Source organism: Eubalaena glacialis, chromosome 10, assembly GCF_028564815.1.
Source record: "Eubalaena glacialis isolate mEubGla1 chromosome 10, mEubGla1.1.hap2.+ XY, whole genome shotgun sequence".
In the NCBI taxonomy this organism is placed as follows: Eukaryota; Metazoa; Chordata; class Mammalia; order Artiodactyla; family Balaenidae; genus Eubalaena; species Eubalaena glacialis.
In genome coordinates, this window is record NC_083725.1 from 78,284,838 (window position 1) to 78,304,114 (window position 19,277).

The following is a 19,277-nucleotide window of genomic DNA, read 5'->3' on the forward strand; positions in this document are numbered from 1 at the left end:
AGTTTGAAGCTGCCCAGTACTTGCAGATGCACATGGAATGAGTCGCCTCTCTGGCCATCCCAGGCGGCTGTGCCTGGTTTCATGCTCAGAGTTTGCTCAGCATACCGCACAGGAAAGAGGCCGGCTTGCCAGGTCCTGCAGAGCATCTTTCCAAGCCTGTGAAAAGCATGAATCATCCAGCAGCAGAGCATGCTTACAGCTGGCCCTTTGCTAGCTTTGATCTGCGAATCAGGCTGCACCATGAATGCCCTTATTGTCATGTTATGTGTACACAGTGTGTGAATTATTGAAAATAGGGAGGCCTGAGCCTCATCTGGTAGAGATTACAGTGCAGGCATGCTGGGCGAAGGTCTGTAATTGAAAATCCCCAGATGCTGTTTATTTGGCCTTTGTCACATGACCTGCTGCAGGAAGATTGTCTGAACAAAATGTTGCCTGCATGAAGAGTGGAGCCCGCCCTCCCCCTCGTCCAGAGCCTCCCCAGGCTCAGTCTGTACACAGCTTAAACACCTGCCCAAAGGATTTTTAAAGGCTTAAAATAGATTCGCTCATAGTATTTAAATAGAGGGCATCTTGCTTGTTGGTTTAAACTGCTTAAGCGGTTGTTGACTTGTGGAACCTTCTATCCACCAAGGGTTTGCTGGATAATTTCACTCTGAGATATCTTTGCAAAGCAGCCTTCAGGGCTGGAGTCAAGAGAAGTAGTTTGGGCTCTGCCTTTTCTTAAAAAATCAAACTTGTGTGTGGTGAATGAACTTGCAGATGAAGCCACGTCGACTGTCCGTATTCCCTGTCTTTAAAAAATATCATGGCTACCCAGGATACAGCCCTGAATGAGCTGGTTTGTTTCCATTTTATCCAGTTTTTTCTAACTTATTCTAGCCGTTTCTTAGAAAATTTGTTTTTCTCAGTTAAATACTGAGTGTTATCCTCTGTGAGGGTGGTGAATTGAGGCAGGATGCTAAATCTTAAAGATCACAAGAATTAAAAACAGAGTGGCTTTAGCAAGCTAATTTTGAAGAGGGAAAGGCTTTAAGTTTTCCGGGTCCTGTCCACTAGGGAATGAAGCAGTCACTCAGTGTCCTTTATTGCCCCCTGTATCTCAGTTATGATCATGTGTGCCTTGTCCGTTTCTTGGAGCTTGTGAGGAGGAGAGGTGTCTGGGGGTGCATGGGTATCTCGGCAGCTCACAAGCATTCAGCTGGGCTGTGAGTTCCTCGAACTCTTGTTGTGTTCTTCTTTATATCCCAGTCCTGCCAGCACAGTGCTTTTTCTGTCCTTCCTGTTCCTTTTCCCTCCCTGTCTTCCTGCCTCTTCAAAGAAAACATTGTCACCACCTCCTGTGTGCCATGATGTCACCTCTTCAAATATTTTTTTCTTTCAAGAAGTGGCTAAAATCAGCAGCAGTGCTATCATTAAGTAGCAAGCTCTGAGTACAATGCCAGGAGTTAGAGGACGGGGGATACTGTGGGAACAGGACGTGGGCCTTGCTTTAAAGAAGCTCCTAATTTGTCAAAAAAAAAAAGAAAAAAAAAAAGGAGCAAAAACTTGCAGAGGAAGAGTGCATGGCAAGCACTATGCTAGTTTGCATGGAGGTTGCTGAGCTGAAGAGGCAGGACAAACTGTCAGGGAGCTGGGGGAGTGCCTTTTGAACTGGGTCTTGACAACTCAGAAGTAAGTGTTCAGCAGATTTGGGCAGGACCGAGGGGCGAGGGCAGGTCATCTACACAAAGGGAATAGCACCCAACAGACACAATAGCTCTGTAGAGCGAGGCAGGAGAAAGGGCAAAAAGTGGGTTTGTATGTGTAACAATTTTGTTTTTTACAGAGAATATATTGCATATTACCTGAGTAATTAGAAATTTAAAAGGGGAATAAAAATGGGTTAACTCTCCTGAATCTAAAACTCAACCAAAAGAGCTAATCTCTTTGTTTTGCTTGATCACCAGCTAAAATGAAAGCCCGTTTCATAGGCCACTGCTTTCTCGTTGACGACATTGTTGCCTTTGGCTACTTCTGATTTTGAGAGCAGTCGAATGCGTCTAGCGCAGTTGGGTAAATGACAGAGAGCGTGGCAACCACAGGAGGAAACATTTCTGGACTTTTCTCAAACTGTTCTTCAGTCTGTTTCCTCTCCTCCTAAATATTCTGCCTTTTATTACAGATGTGTGGCTTCTTGCCTCAATTCTCCTTCTAGAATCTAAACTCCTTGGGGGCAGAGAACATGTATTATTCCAGTGTGTATCTCCTCCAGTGCCTAGTGCAATGCCTTTTACATAGAAGATACTTAACAGATATTACTGAACAGGGGAGGGGGGGACTGCATTGTGGCCAGATTATGACGGCCTTGAAGGCATGAAGAGGTGAGGTTTTATCTTGTATTATAGGTGGTGAATGGACTTTTAAAATGGTATATTACAGTTCCATCCACTTCGTGGTTGGGTTGGACCCCCTTTAAGATTTTGTTTTGGTTAAGCACTTAGTAATGGTCTTGTGAGAAGTTAACTTATTATAGAGGCTATTTTCAGAGCAGTTGGTCTGATGTTAAGCATAATGAGCTTGGAAGACAAAGCTGGGTTCAAATCCCAACTCCACCACTTAACTAGTTTGGGAACCTGGGCAAGTTTCTTCTTTGAACCTCAGGTTCAGCATTTATAAAATGGGAATAAGGTGGGAATGAAGGTTAAATGTATGCATGTATAAGCACAGTGCTTTGAATAGTGCTGACACAGTAGGTATTCACACAGTAGGTATTGTCTAGCTTTCTGTTATCTCACTTCATCCCTACCTGTCATCCAGTATTATTTCATTTAGCTTAACCCCCCAAGTTTCAGTCTCTTGGGTTTGAGTGCATTTTTTTAAATGTTGTTCTTTATGTTATGGTTTCCATATTATTTTTAAAAGAATTACTAAGTGCCTAGACATTTAGAATTCTTTTTATCGAATACTATGTTTTCTAAGCAGCAAGTAATCCTATGTGAGTGTCATTTGGATTTAATGCTTGCATAACTCACCTTTGTATAGCTACTGCTATATAACTTCAGAAGCTGATGCTTAATTCTTCTAATGATAGTTGTGTTTTTACACTGAGAACTAAATTCTGGAAATCCAATGGGGGACATGCTGTTTATTTTCTTTTTTCCTTTAGAATAATTTTTATTAAATGATAAACGTGCAACAGCTTCTTAACTCTACACACCCACAAAAATTTTTTAAAGGAATAACATTGTGTCTTATTCCACCATGATTCTGGCTAATAGCCTCCATGACCAGGGCTACCTAGAAAATTGCCACCTCTAGGTTCTCCTCCATAGCCATGATAGCTACCCCTGAATCCAGGACCACTTCCATATCCATCAGATCCTCTCTAAAGTTCCTTCCTGGTCCTGCTCCAAAATTACCACCACTACCATGAGAATATACAAAACCAAAGTGGCCTCCTCTTCCACTTCTAGAACGTTGGACTTCTTGCATTTTAGGTTGAGACAGGGCCTTTCTTACTTCTGCATGATGACCATTGATGGCATGGTTGGGACATTTAATGCAATGCCTGCAGTCTATTCATAGAGGTAATTTTACAATCTGCCACAAATTATAATTTTGGCCTCATTTAGCCCTTAGCAAAAACCTAATTCCTGCTATTTTATTCAAGGAAGAATCTATTCTAAATTAAAAGATTATTGTAGCAACTACGTAGTTTGCATGATGCCCTCTTAATATTCAGATATCACAATAAAGGGCTCCTTTTACTTAGAAACAGGTTTTATGGCCATATTGTTTGGATGATTTAAGGTAATGAATGCAAAGATTTTGAGGACATTTTCAGTGTAGCATGGAAAAGATGTTCCATTTCTATAGCGTTAAAAGTAGAAGCATTGTAGGTTTATACTAGATGCCATGTGGTATGGTATCCTGGACAGAAACCGTGTATGTCAGTTCAAGTAATGAAAGAGAGGTCCAGAGAAGTGAAGCAAGTTTCCCATGTTCACAGAGCTAATAAGTACATGTTCAAATTTCCCAGAAAAGATCTAGGCAATGATACATCTGAGTCCAAAAAAAAAAAAATAGTTTGCAGCAATGCCACTATTAAAGATTCTCCATTAAAGACCAGCAGTTTTTAGCACTTCAAATGTGTGGATTTCACACTTCTCTAAGGCCAAATAATGAATAAATAAACAGAGTGTTCTTACCAAAGTTTTTCATTAACATGACTCTCCTGGGTTAATGTTGGATTACCTTTTTTTTGGACCAGGTCCACATTACTGTGGCATGTGGAGGTGATCAGGGGGAGAGAGGGGTGAGGAGGAAAAGAGCACGTGTTGGTCACACTTGAGCCAAGCTAAGAGCGCAGGACAAGAGCCTGGAGAATTGTGCCGCCTCTCACTAAAATAATTGTAACTGTAAAAGGGCCTACAGATTTCAGATGGTATTGACAATGCTGTTATCCAATTTAGGTACTCTTTTTTTAGATCATTTTTTTTTCTGATTTTCTCCATATGGAAGAGGAGAGCTCATTCATTCTTTTTTTTTTCTTTTAATTGAAAACATTTATTGAGCACCTACTTAATAGGCGCCAGATCTGGAGTCAGAACCAGATGGGTTCTGTCCATAGAGCAGTCACTATGCTTAGAGGGGACTGGATAGTCCTGTAGGTAAGTAATGTCAGTGTGGCAGCAGCCGGGCTCTCTGCTCAGTACATGAGCATACGAAGGAGAAACGACTAACTCAGTTTGGAAAGCTCCCAGATGTCAAGGAGGAAATGCTTCAGTTGGCGCTTACAGGGATGAATAGGAGTTTTGCTGGCAAAGGAGAAGAAAAAGAACATTTAAGGACAGATGGTTACACAAAGGCATAGAGGTGTGGAAAAGCATAGCGATGGCTGGGGGAACTCTATGAAGCTACTATAGCAGTACAGGAATGGGCTGTTAGCCTTAGGTAACAAGCTAAGGAGTGTGTGTCTTTCTTATAATGGATGGGGACCTGTTGATGTAGGAAAGCAACGTAATCAGATGTGGGCATGAAGGAGAAGGTGAATGCCCACAAGATGAAAGGCAGCAACTGTCAGGACTGAATGCTCTCCTGAGAGCCTCTGGGTAGGGGGTCTACTTAGGTTGCCACTGGGGTCAACAAGGTTAGAGTCCATTAATATCCTGTACACACCTTGAGTGTGTGGGACACAAAAATGCTGAAGATATAGAACCTACCTTTCAGGAGCTTACGGTCTTTTACACAAGGAACTCTTGCTAGAGCCAGAATGTGGGCAGTGCCCTGACCCATGCAGAAGTAAAGTCCTTTGGGCCCAGGGCAGCATGGGGAATCTGTGCTACTTCCCAGTCAGAGTCAAGCCATCTCCCTTCACCCCACTTGTATATACAAGGCAGTTTTTTTAATATATATAAATTTATTTATTTATTTATTTTTGACTGCATTGGATCTTCGTTGCTGCGCGCAGGCTTTCTCTAGTTGCGGCGAGAGGGGGCTACTCTTCGTTGCGGTGCGTGGGCTTCTCTTTGTGGTGGAGCACGGGCTCTAGGCGCGCAGGCTTCAGTAGTTGTGGCACGCGGGCTCAGTAGTTGTGGCTCGCGGGCTTAGTTGCTCCGTGGCATGTGGGATCTTCCCAGACCAGGGATCGAACCCGTGTCCCCTGCATTGGCAGGCGAATTCTTAATCACTGTGCTACCAGGGAAGTCCCAGGCAGTTTGTTTTTAACTCACAGTGTCTTTGGTTTCAGTTTGCTTTATAGTATTGTGGTCTTTCCCAACCACTGGTCTGTGAGGTGAGCTCCAGGTGCCTGGCTCCCTGGCTCACTCCTCTTCACACACTCCAAGCCTAGTGCCTATTTCAGGCCTTTCATGGAGGTTTTGTGGTGGAAAGACTATCTGAGCTGGACCTGGAAGGCTTTTGATTGGTGGTCTTAAGGGGTATTGTACTTGTGAGCAAAACCTTAGAATGGCAGGATGCTTCAGGGAACTGAAAGCTAGGTGTGCATTTTGATGGCAGTAAAATGGATTAAGGTGACGGTGGTATGTCATGAAAAAAAAAGTTAGGGCCAGATGGTGGGACCATACTGAATACTATACTAAAGGAGTTTGACCTTTAGACTATAGGCAGAAGGTCTTGAAGCAGTAGAGTGGCTGAACCAGAGGTATGCTTCAAGTAGCTGTATATAGGATGGATTAGAAAGAACGACTAGAGGCATAACGTAATTAAGGCTAGGTAGAGGATTAAAAAGGTGATTGTAGGGCTTCCCTGGTGGTGCAGTGGTTAAGAATCTGCCTGCCAATGCAGGGGACATGGGTTCGAGCCCTGGTCTGGGAAGATCCCACATGCCCGCAGAGCAACTAAGCCCGTGCTCCACAACTACTGAGCCTCCTCTCTAGAACCCACGAGCCACAACTACTGAAGCCTGTGCACCTAGAGCCTGTGATCTGCAACAAGAGAAGCCACCGCAATGAGAAGCCCGCGCACCGCAACGAAGAGTAGCACCCTGCTCACCACAACTAGAGAAAGCCCGCGCGCAGCAACGAAGACCCAATGCAGCCAAAAATTAAATAAATAAAGTAAATAAATTTTTTTTTAAAAAGGTGATTGTATAGCATCTTTTTATTGCTTCATAAAGAATGAGCCATTAGAAAAATTTCTTCATTTATATTTATCTTCCTTCTGGAAATAAATACAACAAAAAGGATTCTCTTCAACATGGAGGGATTGTTTGTATTCAATCCATAACATTAGACATTTTTACTTGCTCGTCTCTCTTTGACTCTTGTAGTCTTATGCAAATGTGTAGTTTGTTAGCTAAGATGAAGGAGACCACAGTGTTTTATGGAGCCATCACTTGATAATGTTATCAGCTGCCATTGACTGATGGGAACTCGGAGGAGGTGGGACTTGAGTTATTGCCAGGCGTTTTGAAGGGATTCAAGGAATAAGTTCTGACCAACCAGGGTTAACACAGCCTTCGTCTGTGTATTTTTCCTTCTAAAGCTGTTCCTTGTAAGCCTCTGGGTGAGTGCAGACAGAGGATATTTATTTGAGACTTTTCAGTGTTCACCTCCTGAAGGCCACCAGTTCATTTTGTAAGACTTTAGATCGGGAACATGCGGTACCAGCCCCTGGCAACCCAGAATGGGCTGCCTGGCCCATTCTGGTGATTTTCCTTGTTGGTTGGTGCTGATTTTTGGTCAATGATTTATATTGGGGATTAACTGAGACACTGGTGTCCAAACTTCCTCATTGGCAACAACACTCTGTGACCATTTCAAATGCTCTTTTTCGTGAGCCTTCCCTTACCCCCAATCTAAGCCTTGAACCCCTCTGCCACTCTGGTTCTCTATCCCTCTCATTCAGTTATTCGTTCCGTCAGTGTTTACTTTCTGAGGACCTGCTGTATTCTTGGCACGGGGGGCACAGCGATGAGCGAAAACACAAGGTCTCTGCTCCTCTGGAAATTCCTGTCTTTAGTGGGGGAGGCAGGTGTTCATAATGCAGTCATTCAGATAAATGGAACTTGGCAGCTCTGATGCATGCCATGATTGAGAGGCGTGGAGAGGGGTAGGGTGACTTGAGTCTGTTCTCACGGGTGAGAGTCCTTCACAGATGTAAGCTCCCTGAAGGCAGAGATGGCATCTCTTTGCCCCCAGAATCCTAGCATGTTGCTTGTGCCCTGTAGGTGTGGTGGGTGTCTGACTAGTGGGTGACTGGCCAGCTTTGGTAGACCTCCTTTCTTTCCCAGCGTTGCTGGGGTGATGCAGCAGTGTGTGAGAAATGGCTAATTATTAACTCCTCACGGGTCAGTGAATGGTCTCTACTGCCTCCTCTGGCAGTATCCATAGATACAGACGCCCCAGGTCTTCAGCAGGACAGGTTCATTCAACATCCCCGTTCTGTCGACCTCTCCCTAGCAGCTGACACTTGGTTCCTGCAGTGTACCCTACACCTGTGCTTTTTGGTTGTTGGCTTTCATATTCTAAGATACTTTTTCCTTTACATGAACCTCAGGTCATACAGAGAGGTCCAGAGCTAGAAAGTATTTTAACACCATCTCGTAGACTCTTGCCCAAGAAAGTCCTTCGTAAATCGCTCTCTCATTGGGCATTGCTGCTGGTGTTGGAGGACAGAATCGTGCCTTGTGGTGTTGTCACCTCGTAGAAGACATCTTTCTTTGCTTCTTCTCACTGGGTCATCTTTTTCCAATTTATGCTGATGATTCAGTGTCAAACTGGATTGTAGGGACATAGGAGCCTCTTCTCTGCTCCTGATGACAATTCATTCCATAAACATTGAGCTGGTTGGGAAGGGAAGGCAGAGAAAAGATGAATGTTATTGGCTCCTTTTTTTTTTTTTTTTGGCCTCACCACGTGGCTTGTGGGATCTTAGTTCCCCGACCAGGGACTGAACCCCAGGCCCTTGGCAGTGAAAACCCAGAGTCCTAACCACTGGACCACTGGGGAATTCCCTCATTGGTTCTTGTTCTTAAAGACTTTATGATCTGTTTGGAGCCATGACATGTGCTGAAACGATCGAATATAAGGCAGAAAAGATACGAGCCAGCAGTAAAGAGGCCAAGGTCAAGGGCTGTGGATGTTTAGTGGGAGGGGACCTGGCCTCTTCCAGCTGGAAAGCTCATGAAGGACAAGGCATTTGAGAGGTAGGCAGAATCCAGACATGCAGCAATGGGCAAGGAGATGCAGGCCATGAAAGCAATTGTGTGTTCAGGTACAGAGCTCAGACAGCTCAGGGTGTTAACAAGGAACAGCCTAATAGTGCCCTTGGGCCAAGTTAAGGCTTGTGAGGGGGTGTGGAAGACCCTATGGCTACAACCATAGCATCAGTGCCTGTTTCATACAGCTTTGGTCTAGCAGTCAGAAGAAACTTGAGTTTTCTTTCTGATTCTCATTATTTTAACATGGGAAAAACCTGTGGGGGAATCCTCCCATGTCCGTCCCAGCAAAGAGAGGACCAAGAGAGGTTTCCTTAGAGTACACTAAAGCCCCTTCCCCAGGCCAGAGTATGTGTTAGTCTTCAGACTGGCTGCAGCCAGGGAAGAGGAGGTTCCATTTGTTACTTCTTCCTTTGTGGCTCCCTGACTCCATTCAATTACAAAGTGGCTCTTACACTGTTAAAGCCGAGTGTCTCTGGGCTACAATTTCTAGCCACAGACCCTGCATTTGCTGTGCCTCAAACATGACCTTGAGGCCACATCCCATTACACACAAGCCCACAACAACGTTAACCCGTCTTCTCTCTGGGTAAGGCAAGCACAGCGCGAACTCCCTGTCTTTCTGTTGGAATCTCTCTCTATTGCCCCCTTAGCAGGAAATTTCACAGCAATCTGGGAGGCTGGAAAAGCCAATGATGGGCTCACTTTCAACTGTGTTATGTCATTTAGGAGAAAGGAAAAAGAAAATAAAAACTGGATCACAGCGCTTAGTGAGGATCACAGTATAAAAGCGACAGGTCAGGCTGTTTGCCTTTGCTGCTGCCTCTTGCCTGTGGGAAAAGCAAAGGCAACTGCAGCTACTGCATCTCAGATTTAAATGTGCGTTTACATGCGTTACGTGCGTTACATTTAAATGTGTGCATTTCTAAAGCACATTCTATGCTGCAGAGAAGCTGTAGTATGATGACACTTAGTGGTGAAGTGTGACATTGCCACTCAGCTCTATAAGCTATTACAGGTATTTATAGAGAAGAATGAAGGAGATGATTCATGGATGCTGTGAATGTAGAACCTGGAGATTCCTGGGCTCAGAAAGAGGAAGTGTGCAGTGGTCAAGGGAGCTTGAGGGTCAGCATGCCTGGTTTTTAGGAGCCCCAGTTTCCTCTGTATATATATTTTAAAATGCTGCTTCCTCTGTCTAAAAGGGTCTTCAGCATACCCCCTCCATTCTGCCTATCAAAATCAGTCTTATCACTCTAGTTAATGATATGCACACTGAAGGATGCAGGGATGTTATCATGCCTGCCACTTATTTTGAAATGCAACAACAGCAACAAAATAAGATGGCTCGGTGGACGGGTAGAAGAATGGATAGATGGAGTGACATGTGATAAAGCAAATAAAAGAAAAAGTGAAGGTAGGATCTGGATGGTGGGTATATAGTGTATATTGTGTTCACTGTGTATGTCGGAAATTTTTTGTAATGTTGGAGAAAATGTAATCTATCTTTAAAGGCTGGCTTATATTCCAGTACTTTGGGGAAGGCTTTCTAGATTTCTGGAATTATTTGTGGCTGATTACCCATATATGTTACTAGAACCTCTTTCAGTTGCTGTCTGACACGTAGAGCTGATTTCCTCTATCTTAGCCCTTGTTTTGGACAGTGAACTCCTTGTGGGTAGCAGGCTAGGCTGTCTTTATATCCCTGATACACCAGACAGGCATCATGTAAGGCACAGGGAGAGATGGTACCCACATAACTGTAGGAATAGTTTAGGAATATCATGATTAACTTTAAAGTTAACTTAGTTGAAAGTAACTTTTGTAATGTAAGGTTTACTGGATCAAGCACCACTGTATGTGTACATGTGTATTTTTTTTGGAAGCGAGAGTTAGAGAAATGAGGGTTAACATTTCTAATAACCAGCATTCTTCATGGCTGTGAAACAGGACTGTGTTGTATGGACCAGAGCCCCACTGCCAGTTACATTAGTGATGTTTGGTGTCCCTGAGTTCCCTGTCCTTGGTTGGAGAATTCTGTACCTTAGTACCATGATTCAAATCCAAGGCTTTGAACTGTATGGACCCACCCTGTTTGGAGGGCCATGCTATAGAAATATAAATAGGGCTCGGAACGTCCTATCAAGGTTGCTAACAAGAATTCGTTCAGAACCTAGCAAAATAAGTACAACCCCAAGCACCCAAAAAGATATTCCAAAATCATTTGGAATGACATACTTGTTTCCTTAAAGGGTAAGCATATTATAATTCTGGGAAGATTTAGAATTGAATGTAGAAGTTTTTAATATAATCATAGCCATAGTGTTAATATTTTTTATTTAAAGGATTTGTGCATGTGAGTACTTCAGTATGCATATTTAAAATAATTTGGCCCACATAACAGGTTAGCCTGTATTTCCAATTTAAAATATGCAATAAAGTAACAGACTTAGACTTGATTTTAGGGAAGGTTGAAGTCTTAACTAGATTTCTAAACAGTATTGGGGCACTTAAGAGAATTTATTAGGTTTCTAAGAGTTGTTTAAGGGGAGGTTTTGTAAGTTAAATCAAACAATTCTAATATTTAAAAGAATTAAATAAATTATAGATTATAAATACATAGTTTAAATGTTTGAAGGAGTTTAACTAGGTTTGTAAAATGGACCAAACATTAATCCAATGGCCCTTTGAAAGTGATTATAAAAATGATAGGATCTGTAAGTTGAACTGAAAACTTAAAAGATGAACTAGGGCATTTAAGGTTTTTTTTTAAAATAACTAAACAAATGAAATAAACATTTCTAAAGCCAGGTAAACCTGACTGATGTTTTCTGTGCACAAAACCACCCTTATCGTCATTAAAAAAATTCACAAAAAATAAAGTGATTAACACTCTGCTTTGAGTTCACGGTAGATGCTTAGTGTTAGTGGAATTTGAATTTACAATTTGAATCAGCAATATTCCTATGGCAAGGCAAGAAGAAACACATAGCAGCTTCAAGTTAATTACTCTTCATGGCTTGAAACATGGTATGAAAGAAAGAACACAGGCTTTTAAAAGAAAGGTAATCTTGCTCATGTAAAGAACCAGGGGCATGAGAGTCATGACCAGCTTTCCATGAAATGATGTAGCGTAGCGCTCAGCACATAGTAGATGCTCAGTGAGGCCTTCTTGTAGAAGTAGTGATCTTTAGAAGCATTTTAATCAAATTATGAGTTGACATTGTTTATGCCACTGCATAAACCACAGGGTGCACAGTCAAACATGGCTGTCCTAGGTACTGATCTCATTCATTCAACCAAATGCCATAAGAAATTAAAAACTGACGATATAGGTTATATGCCACTTGTATCAAGCTATTCTGTCTGCTTTCCTAGAAAATAAGCAGACGGGGGGGCAGGAGACGTTTTTCCCATCTGGACAAGGTTCAGATGAAATTGCATGTAATTCAGAGCCCTGGATTTATTTCGTCCTGGCCACTCAGCTCTGAACAGGGTGCACAGTGAGGCCCTGAGCTGGAGGATGCTTGGCTCCGCTGCAGACATTGTCATTTAGGTCTGGCTTCTGGTAATTAGGCACTCCTAGCTGGGCTCTGCTGTCAGCCAGCCTTTGAGACAAATTGCAAAATCTGTACAACCATCTGAGAGATGGAGAAGTAGACCCGATGACACTACAGGGGATATATTGGTAGTTCTCAAAAGTTGAAAGAGAATGCTTTGAGAAGCAATCCTCAAAACTGAATTTAGAGGTCCTTTTCCTGTGGTTAAAGGGTAAGTTCAGTCACAGAATCAGGATCTGAGATTCAAAGACTGGAATGATAGGCTTAATCTAATAAGATGAAATGCGATAGAAATACACATAACATTTTGTATTTGGATCTGAAAATCCCAACTACGCATGAAAAGACTGGGAACAGGGGTAGGGATATATCTGAGAATTAGGCCATATGAAAAAGACCTAAGAGTTCAAATTGACATCAGTTGACGGTTTATTGTGATCCCCCCGAATCTAGTGCAGTGTTAGGCTGCATTAACAGAGGTGGAGTATTTAGGACCAGGGAGGTGACTACAGTTCTGGCCTCCAGGCTATGAAAGGAAACTAGACAAAGGATGGTCACAGGATGGATATGGGAGTGTTCCAAAGCTTATCACAGATAACAAAGGAACAGGAAAGGTTTAGCCTGGATACAACTGTAGGAGGACCTGAAAGCTGTCAGTAGTATCTGAAAGGCAGTTATGTGCATTAAGAACTAGACTTGGGGGCTTCCCTGGTGGCGCAGTGGTTGAGAATCTGCCTGCCAATGCAGGGGACACGGGTTCGAGCCCTGGTCTGGGAAGATCCCACATGCCGTGGAGCAACTAGGCCCGTGAGCCACAATTACTGAGCCTGCGCGTCTGGAGCCTGTGCTCCACGACAAGAGAGGCCACGATAGTGAGAGGCCCGCGCACCGCGATGAAGAGCAGCCCCCACTTGCCACAACTAGAGAAAGCCCTCGCACAGAAACGAAGACCCAACACAGCCATAAAATAAAAATAAATAAATAAAAATAAATTTAAAAAAAAAAGCAAAAGAAAGAAATAGCCTTGTTCTTATTAAGGGGAACAAAAAGAATCTGGGGATGAAAGTTACAGGAAGCCTCAAATAAGGAGGGTCTTTTAATTCTTCAGTATATTTTAAGATAGAATGGGCTGCTTCCTTAATTCTAGAAGTGCTGGCTTACATAAGGACTTAGACTTTTAGGTGTAAGAAAGGATGACTCAGAAGTACTTCCCAGTCCCAAGATTCCACGATTCCCTTGCCTTCCAGTGACGACCGTATCCTGCACGGTCCTAACACGGGCAGGTGGAGAACAGAGCCATAATTACAGGAATGTTCTAGGCAGTGATGGGAGAGGTTTTAGAATTCTCAGGCAAGATTCCCATAAAGACACTCTCACCAGGGCAGCCAGTTCTTTACTCTGCTGGGGAGGTCTGGGGCTTGTGGTACTCTCTGTCACCAGAGGCTGTGTTAGTTCCTCATTTATTCTTTCTGTGTGCCCAGCAGTGTGCTGCGTGCTGGGGAGACCTTGGGGAACAAGACAGAATCTCTTGCTGTCTTCAGCTATGCAGTATATGTGGGGAGTAAGACAGCAAACACAAATTAGACCACTGGATATACCGTGATGATTATAGTGGCAGTTTGGACCCATATGTCCCGTATGAGTGCATTTATATTTCATGTAGTATTAGTAATACATTTCCCCACTTGGCTTTGGGGGTGTAGTTTCCCGTTATATTATAGTTCAGGTCGTCTCTTTGAGATTTCTCAGTCTCTTGGAGTAGGGACCGGGGGTATTTGTTTATACTTTAAGGCGTTTTCTTTCCCCCAGAGGTAATAAAGCTTGGAAAAGGTTGAGTCTTCTTTTTTTTTTTTTTTGGTGCTGATGGTTTTGTGTATAGTTTGTTACTGGCACAGTGACCACGTTTACGGGGGTGTCTGTCTTCATACTGTAGCTTCTTTTCGTTGTGTTTCTGTGGCCAGAGCAGTTCATCCTCTCGTGGCTCTAATGACTCTAACTGGAGTTAACTCTGAGTAGAAACCTGGGTGAGAAGGAATATGAAAAGTAAGACTAGAACAGAACCAGGTCTGTATACTCCCACACTAATCCTTGTATTTGTTTTTTATACAAGTGACCATCCATTTAGGGGCAAGCATGCAAACACAAAGGCACATTTTTAAAAGGCACATTTCTCTCCTCAATTGCTGACTGTAGTTCATAATTAAATTCCCTTCGTCCTAATTTCTCCTAGGAAATATTGTTTGCAAAAAATTGTCCTTTTTATTTTTCTAGCATTAATAAACTTACAGGTGCAACAAAAATTCCTGATTCTGAATTCTATTCTTAGCTTTTCAGAGGCTCCCCCCTCCCCCCGCCCCGCCCCAAAGTAACCTACTTTATTGTAAATTCTTCTTTCTTTCAGGTAGGAATGAATTGATAGCCAGATACATCAAACTCAGGACAGGGAAGACGAGGACCAGAAAACAGGTAAAACAACCGACCTGGAAATTGTGCATGTTAGCGAATGGCCCAAGGAGGCATTTTTGGCTGCAGTGGCTGTCTGTGCTTTGGCTCCTAGGAGCCCCCGATTGGAGTTCCCTGTAAGGACGTCAGTGTTGTAGGTGTTTGAAATTGGCTCAGTTTTCACTGTTCATCATTTCAGTGACCTTTTATTATGTGGTCTCTGGAGTTCCTTCTATACACATATGGGAAAGTTTCACCGCTAAGGACAGTGTATGAACTGTTCCTGTACTGTATTGTAAAACTTAAATTTCTTTCCGCAACTGTGCATCTGCAAACATTGCAAAAGCTGCAGGTGCAGGTATACTTTGCAAGTCATGAAATTTTGAGATTTTGCGCATTGTAAAATCCTGGAACAATTACATATTAGTCATCATTTCAATGAAAAAGTAACACTAGCAGCCATGAGTATTGGCTGGAATATAAGGCTGAATGATGTGCGTCCAGGGAACTGTTGCTCCTTAAGCTATGGCTTTTTGTCAGTAGCTGCTGTGACTGAAATGAAGTTACAATACCTTTGTGCAGAGCAGGGTCAGGAATTTTCCTCTGCCCTCTGTCAGCGTTCTGGCGCTCCTCGTTCCTTCTGATGTAAAGCAGCCCAAATCTCTGACCCAGTTCAGAACTGGAACGGATGAGAAATTAGTGTTTAACAAAAAACAGAAAAAGAAAGAAATGGAAGGGGGGAAAACCATCAAACCAACCTCATGGGTGAGTTGTTAACAGAAACAAATATATATGTATATTTTAATGTTGACCTATGCTGGCTGAAATGGCATGAATTTTAAAAACTATAATCAAACCAAAAGGCGAGCTCAACTGTGGTCTCGTTAAGCCTGAGCAGCAGATTCCAGTCCTCTGCTCAGTGATAAGTTGTTTTCCGGAGTGTTTATGACGGGGAGAGCTTTCCCCAGGAACGCTCCTGTGCCCCAGCCGGGAGCCCACTGCTGAGTCAGCACAGAGGCAGGTGGCCTCCTGCCAGTGCTCAGAGGCAGGGCATTGTCTGTTCGGTGGATATTCCCCCCACTGTGGCCCTCAGCAAGTCAGAGAATCACATCAGAACACAATTCTGGTGAAAACAAGTGAAAGCAGGAGCAGGATGGAGAGGTGAAGAGGATGGGGGAGTTCCTGCTTCTCCGTACTTTAAAAAAAAAAATGCAGAAGCAAATTGAAACTCGAAGACAAAGTTAGAGATAAGAGGTTCATTTGTTATCATAAATCCTGTTTTTAGGGTGGCTAGAGTGTTTGAAATCAACTAATGGCATCACAGTCGCTGAACTTCTAAATGGGAGGTTCTAAATTTCTGAAACAGACAAAATCTAATTCCCAGCATACTGAAAGTGCTGGACCTGGGCTGTCTGCTGGTCTGTGAGCTCTGGTCATGTGCCCAACCCCTTCACTGGGGGGACACTTCTAAATTTAACCAAGTCCCGCTGAAAGAGATGCAAATTTGTTTACCCAGTGGAATCATTGTGTTTCAGAAGCCGGGCTTGGCTTGGTTTCCATACCCCGGCATCCTGGGGATGTTTTTAGGCGGCAGTTGGTGATACCTCTCCAATGTGAATTTGTTGTTCAGCAAATCCGTGTGGTTTTTCAACCCAGATTTTTAACAGGATGGCTGGCTGGCTGTATTCACACTTTTCGCTCTGTAATAATATGCAAATCCACTTGGCGCCCAGTCAATACCCAAAAGAGTGGAAGGATTAAAGATATTTATAAGGGGGAAAAAAAAAAAAGCTCTGCTAACTGGGTCTTTCCATTTCTCTTTGAGATCTAATTTACATGTCAGTATTATTTTAACATTTGCTACAGAATCCAGAGCTCTTAATGAGATCAGAATACAACCTACAGCTTCAGCTTTTTGATTCTGCGGAATGTGCTAATTTATGGATAGTCTCTTCTAAATTGAGAAAAAGGGATTTTCCCTCCTGATACTGAGAAGCTATAAATATTTTCATTTACCTCTACTCCCACCTTTTTAATTTTATAAAGAAAACAACCCCACTCTCCCCCTCTCATCCCGTGCCCGTGATTTCTCCTGGGTGAGAAAACTAAGATTAGCTTCAACTTTCATCCTGACTCCAGTCACTGCAGTGATGACCCAGTCTGAAAAGCTTAGAGCAGCGCTGGGGGCTTGGTGTCTGGCTGGGACTGTGTATTCCTAACTGCAGAGCTTTGTTGAGATGCAAATAACCTTCCCCCACACCCCCCACCCCGAAACCCTCCCAAGGAGTAGCGATTTTATATTTGATTTCCTTTTTTTGTTTTGTTTTGTTTTGTTTTGTTTCCCCTCATAAACCCGAACAATGTAGGTGTCTAGTCATATACAGGTCTTAGCAAGAAAGAAAGTTCGAGAAATTCAAGCCGCCATTAAGGTACGTCTGGCTTGCCCAGTTGTAGGGGGCTTTTCATCTCCATGGTTACAGGCTTTTCCTTTGTTTTCCTCCCTTCCCCTACCCTGCAGGTGTCTAGTCACATTCAGGTTCTTGCCAGAAGGAAATCTCGTGATTTTCATTCCAAGCTAAAGGTATGCGCTTTCCTGCTTTTTGGCTTGTGGTTGCTATGCATCTCACTTCCTGTTTTCCATGGTGACTGGTGAATGCCTGGTGCTGGGATTCTGGTAACCTAGTTTCCTCGCATGTGAGAGCTGTTTACATTTCTTTGTGTCTAATCTCTCTGTTTCTGTACTAGCCTCACATTAAGCTCAGAGAGAGAGAGAGAGAGAGAGAGAGAGAGAGAGAGAGTGTGTGTGTGTGTGTGTGTGTGTGTGTGTGTGTGTGTGTGTCCCTAATAACAATGCAAATGCAGCAGAGAGCTGGTCTTGATAACTTTTCAGCACAGAAACATGATTTCTTTTTTACCCTTCAAATATCCACCAAGCAGCCCTGAGCTAGGAGAGGGGGAAAAAAGTCAAAGAGATGCAAAGTTGGTGTAGAAATTATAAATGAATCATTTCCAAGTGGCCATTGTGAAATTACTTTGAAAAAATTCAGAAATTATTTTAATTTGTGCTTTTGATGTATTTTCAGTACTTATGAAAAATACATCTTCTTCATGTAATTTTTCATGTGTTCTTCCAACAGAGAGTATTTTCTGCCAGATTTCTTCCACATTGCTTAATGTTTTTTAAGTGTGTGGCTTTGTTAATTAGAAAAGAAATTTGAGGTGAGGGCTTAAAAAAAAGATAGGTCTTAGAGATGGGAAAGCTCTTGATCAAATCCATGTTTGCAATTCCGTTTATACTTGAGTTTATTTTTTTTTTTTGTACATGTGCCTCATTTTCCGGTCTTTTAAAATATATTTCATAGCAAAAACAGAGACATGGACGACTTAAAAATGCAAGTTCTCCCTATTTTCTCCCCTTCCAAAACTTGCAGTAAAGCATACATGACTTTTTTTCCTCCATAATGCCCTATTTGAGAAATGCAAAGGGATTATAGTTTGCATGGAGGAGCTTTACTTTATAATAAAAATGAATCTGTAGTCCATATTGTCGTGTTTCCCACATGCCTGTTTTTGGTTCTGTTCTGATTTTTCCCCCCATACATTAAGTAAATCTGTGTTTTTGTTCTAAACTAAAGAACAAAGTGTAATTTCACAGCCCCAAGTGGCGAACACTGGGACCCTTCCCAAAGGCCTCCAACATTTTTTGTGCAAACAGAGCTGACTGTGGAATAGGTCTAGTGACCAGGAAGGCGCATTTGGGGTGCCCTCTGCAGTGGGCAGCATGCTGGCTCGCTCGCTCGCACATGTGGCTGATGGTGGCTGGCTTTTAGTTGCACTGGCTGAGCAGTTGGAAGACTAAAATAACTTCGTAGCTCCTGCTTTTTAACCAAAGGTGCAGTCCTTTCTATGTGGATGTAACTACCCCAGTGTTTGCTCAAGTTCTCACTCTGTTTCTAGTTTCTCTAACGGATTAATGATGTACAAAGAAGTTTACAGACATCAGTTTTGTGTTTCCATCTGTGATGTTATGAATTGCTCTATTTCTGCACTGTGTGGTTCCTGTATGCTCACCAGGGCACATGGCCCTGGACCGAACGCCCTGTAAATGGTGGGTAAAGCTCTCCCGGTCCGAGGGGATCCCCATGGGATTCCACAAGCACTCTTTTTCTCTCTCGGTGACTTTACAAATCCTCCTCAGTGGAAACAGTTTTGCCATTACCTTATACATACACATACATACCAACACACAGTCGTATTTGTGTTTGTTCTTAAAAAAAGACTTGCCCCCACTTTCAGCCAGCCCTGGACCACTCTCCTCTGGGGCAGGCACGAAGAAGAGGCAGAAACAGAGGCAGTGGGGTAGCAACTGGCTCGGCATTTCATCTCCAAGAACCACCTCCATCCTCTTACAGTTCCTTTCCTTCCTCCCTACCTCATTATTCTTGGAAAAATGGAGGCCTTTGTTCTTCCCATCAGCTAATACCAGTCGAGTGTTCCAGGCATGGTGCTTATCACAGTGGGCAGTTAACAACCAATCCTCTATTCACAGAGCTGGCCGTGGAAATGGGAATGTGAAATATAGGGCACTGTAGGATAAGTGTTCGCAGAAAGAG

At 43.0% G+C, this 19,277-nt stretch overlaps 1 protein-coding gene across 7 annotated transcripts in view; it reads left to right on the top strand.

Annotated features, from left to right (window-relative positions):
- TEAD1 (TEA domain transcription factor 1) overlaps positions 1-19,277 on the top strand; it is a 264,355-nt gene that overhangs the window by 175,496 nt on the left and 69,582 nt on the right. For 4 of the 7 annotated variants that reach the window (XM_061201474.1, XM_061201476.1, XM_061201470.1 and 1 more), the window contains 3 exons: positions 14,624-14,688; positions 17,031-17,093; positions 17,183-17,245. In XM_061201474.1, coding sequence (XP_061057457.1) covers positions 14,624-14,688; positions 17,031-17,093; positions 17,183-17,245 — 191 coding nt within the window. The remainder of the gene's footprint in view (positions 1-14,623; positions 14,689-17,030; positions 17,094-17,182; positions 17,246-19,277) is intronic. The other 3 variants (XM_061201472.1, XM_061201471.1, XM_061201473.1) reach the window with 3 other exon arrangements.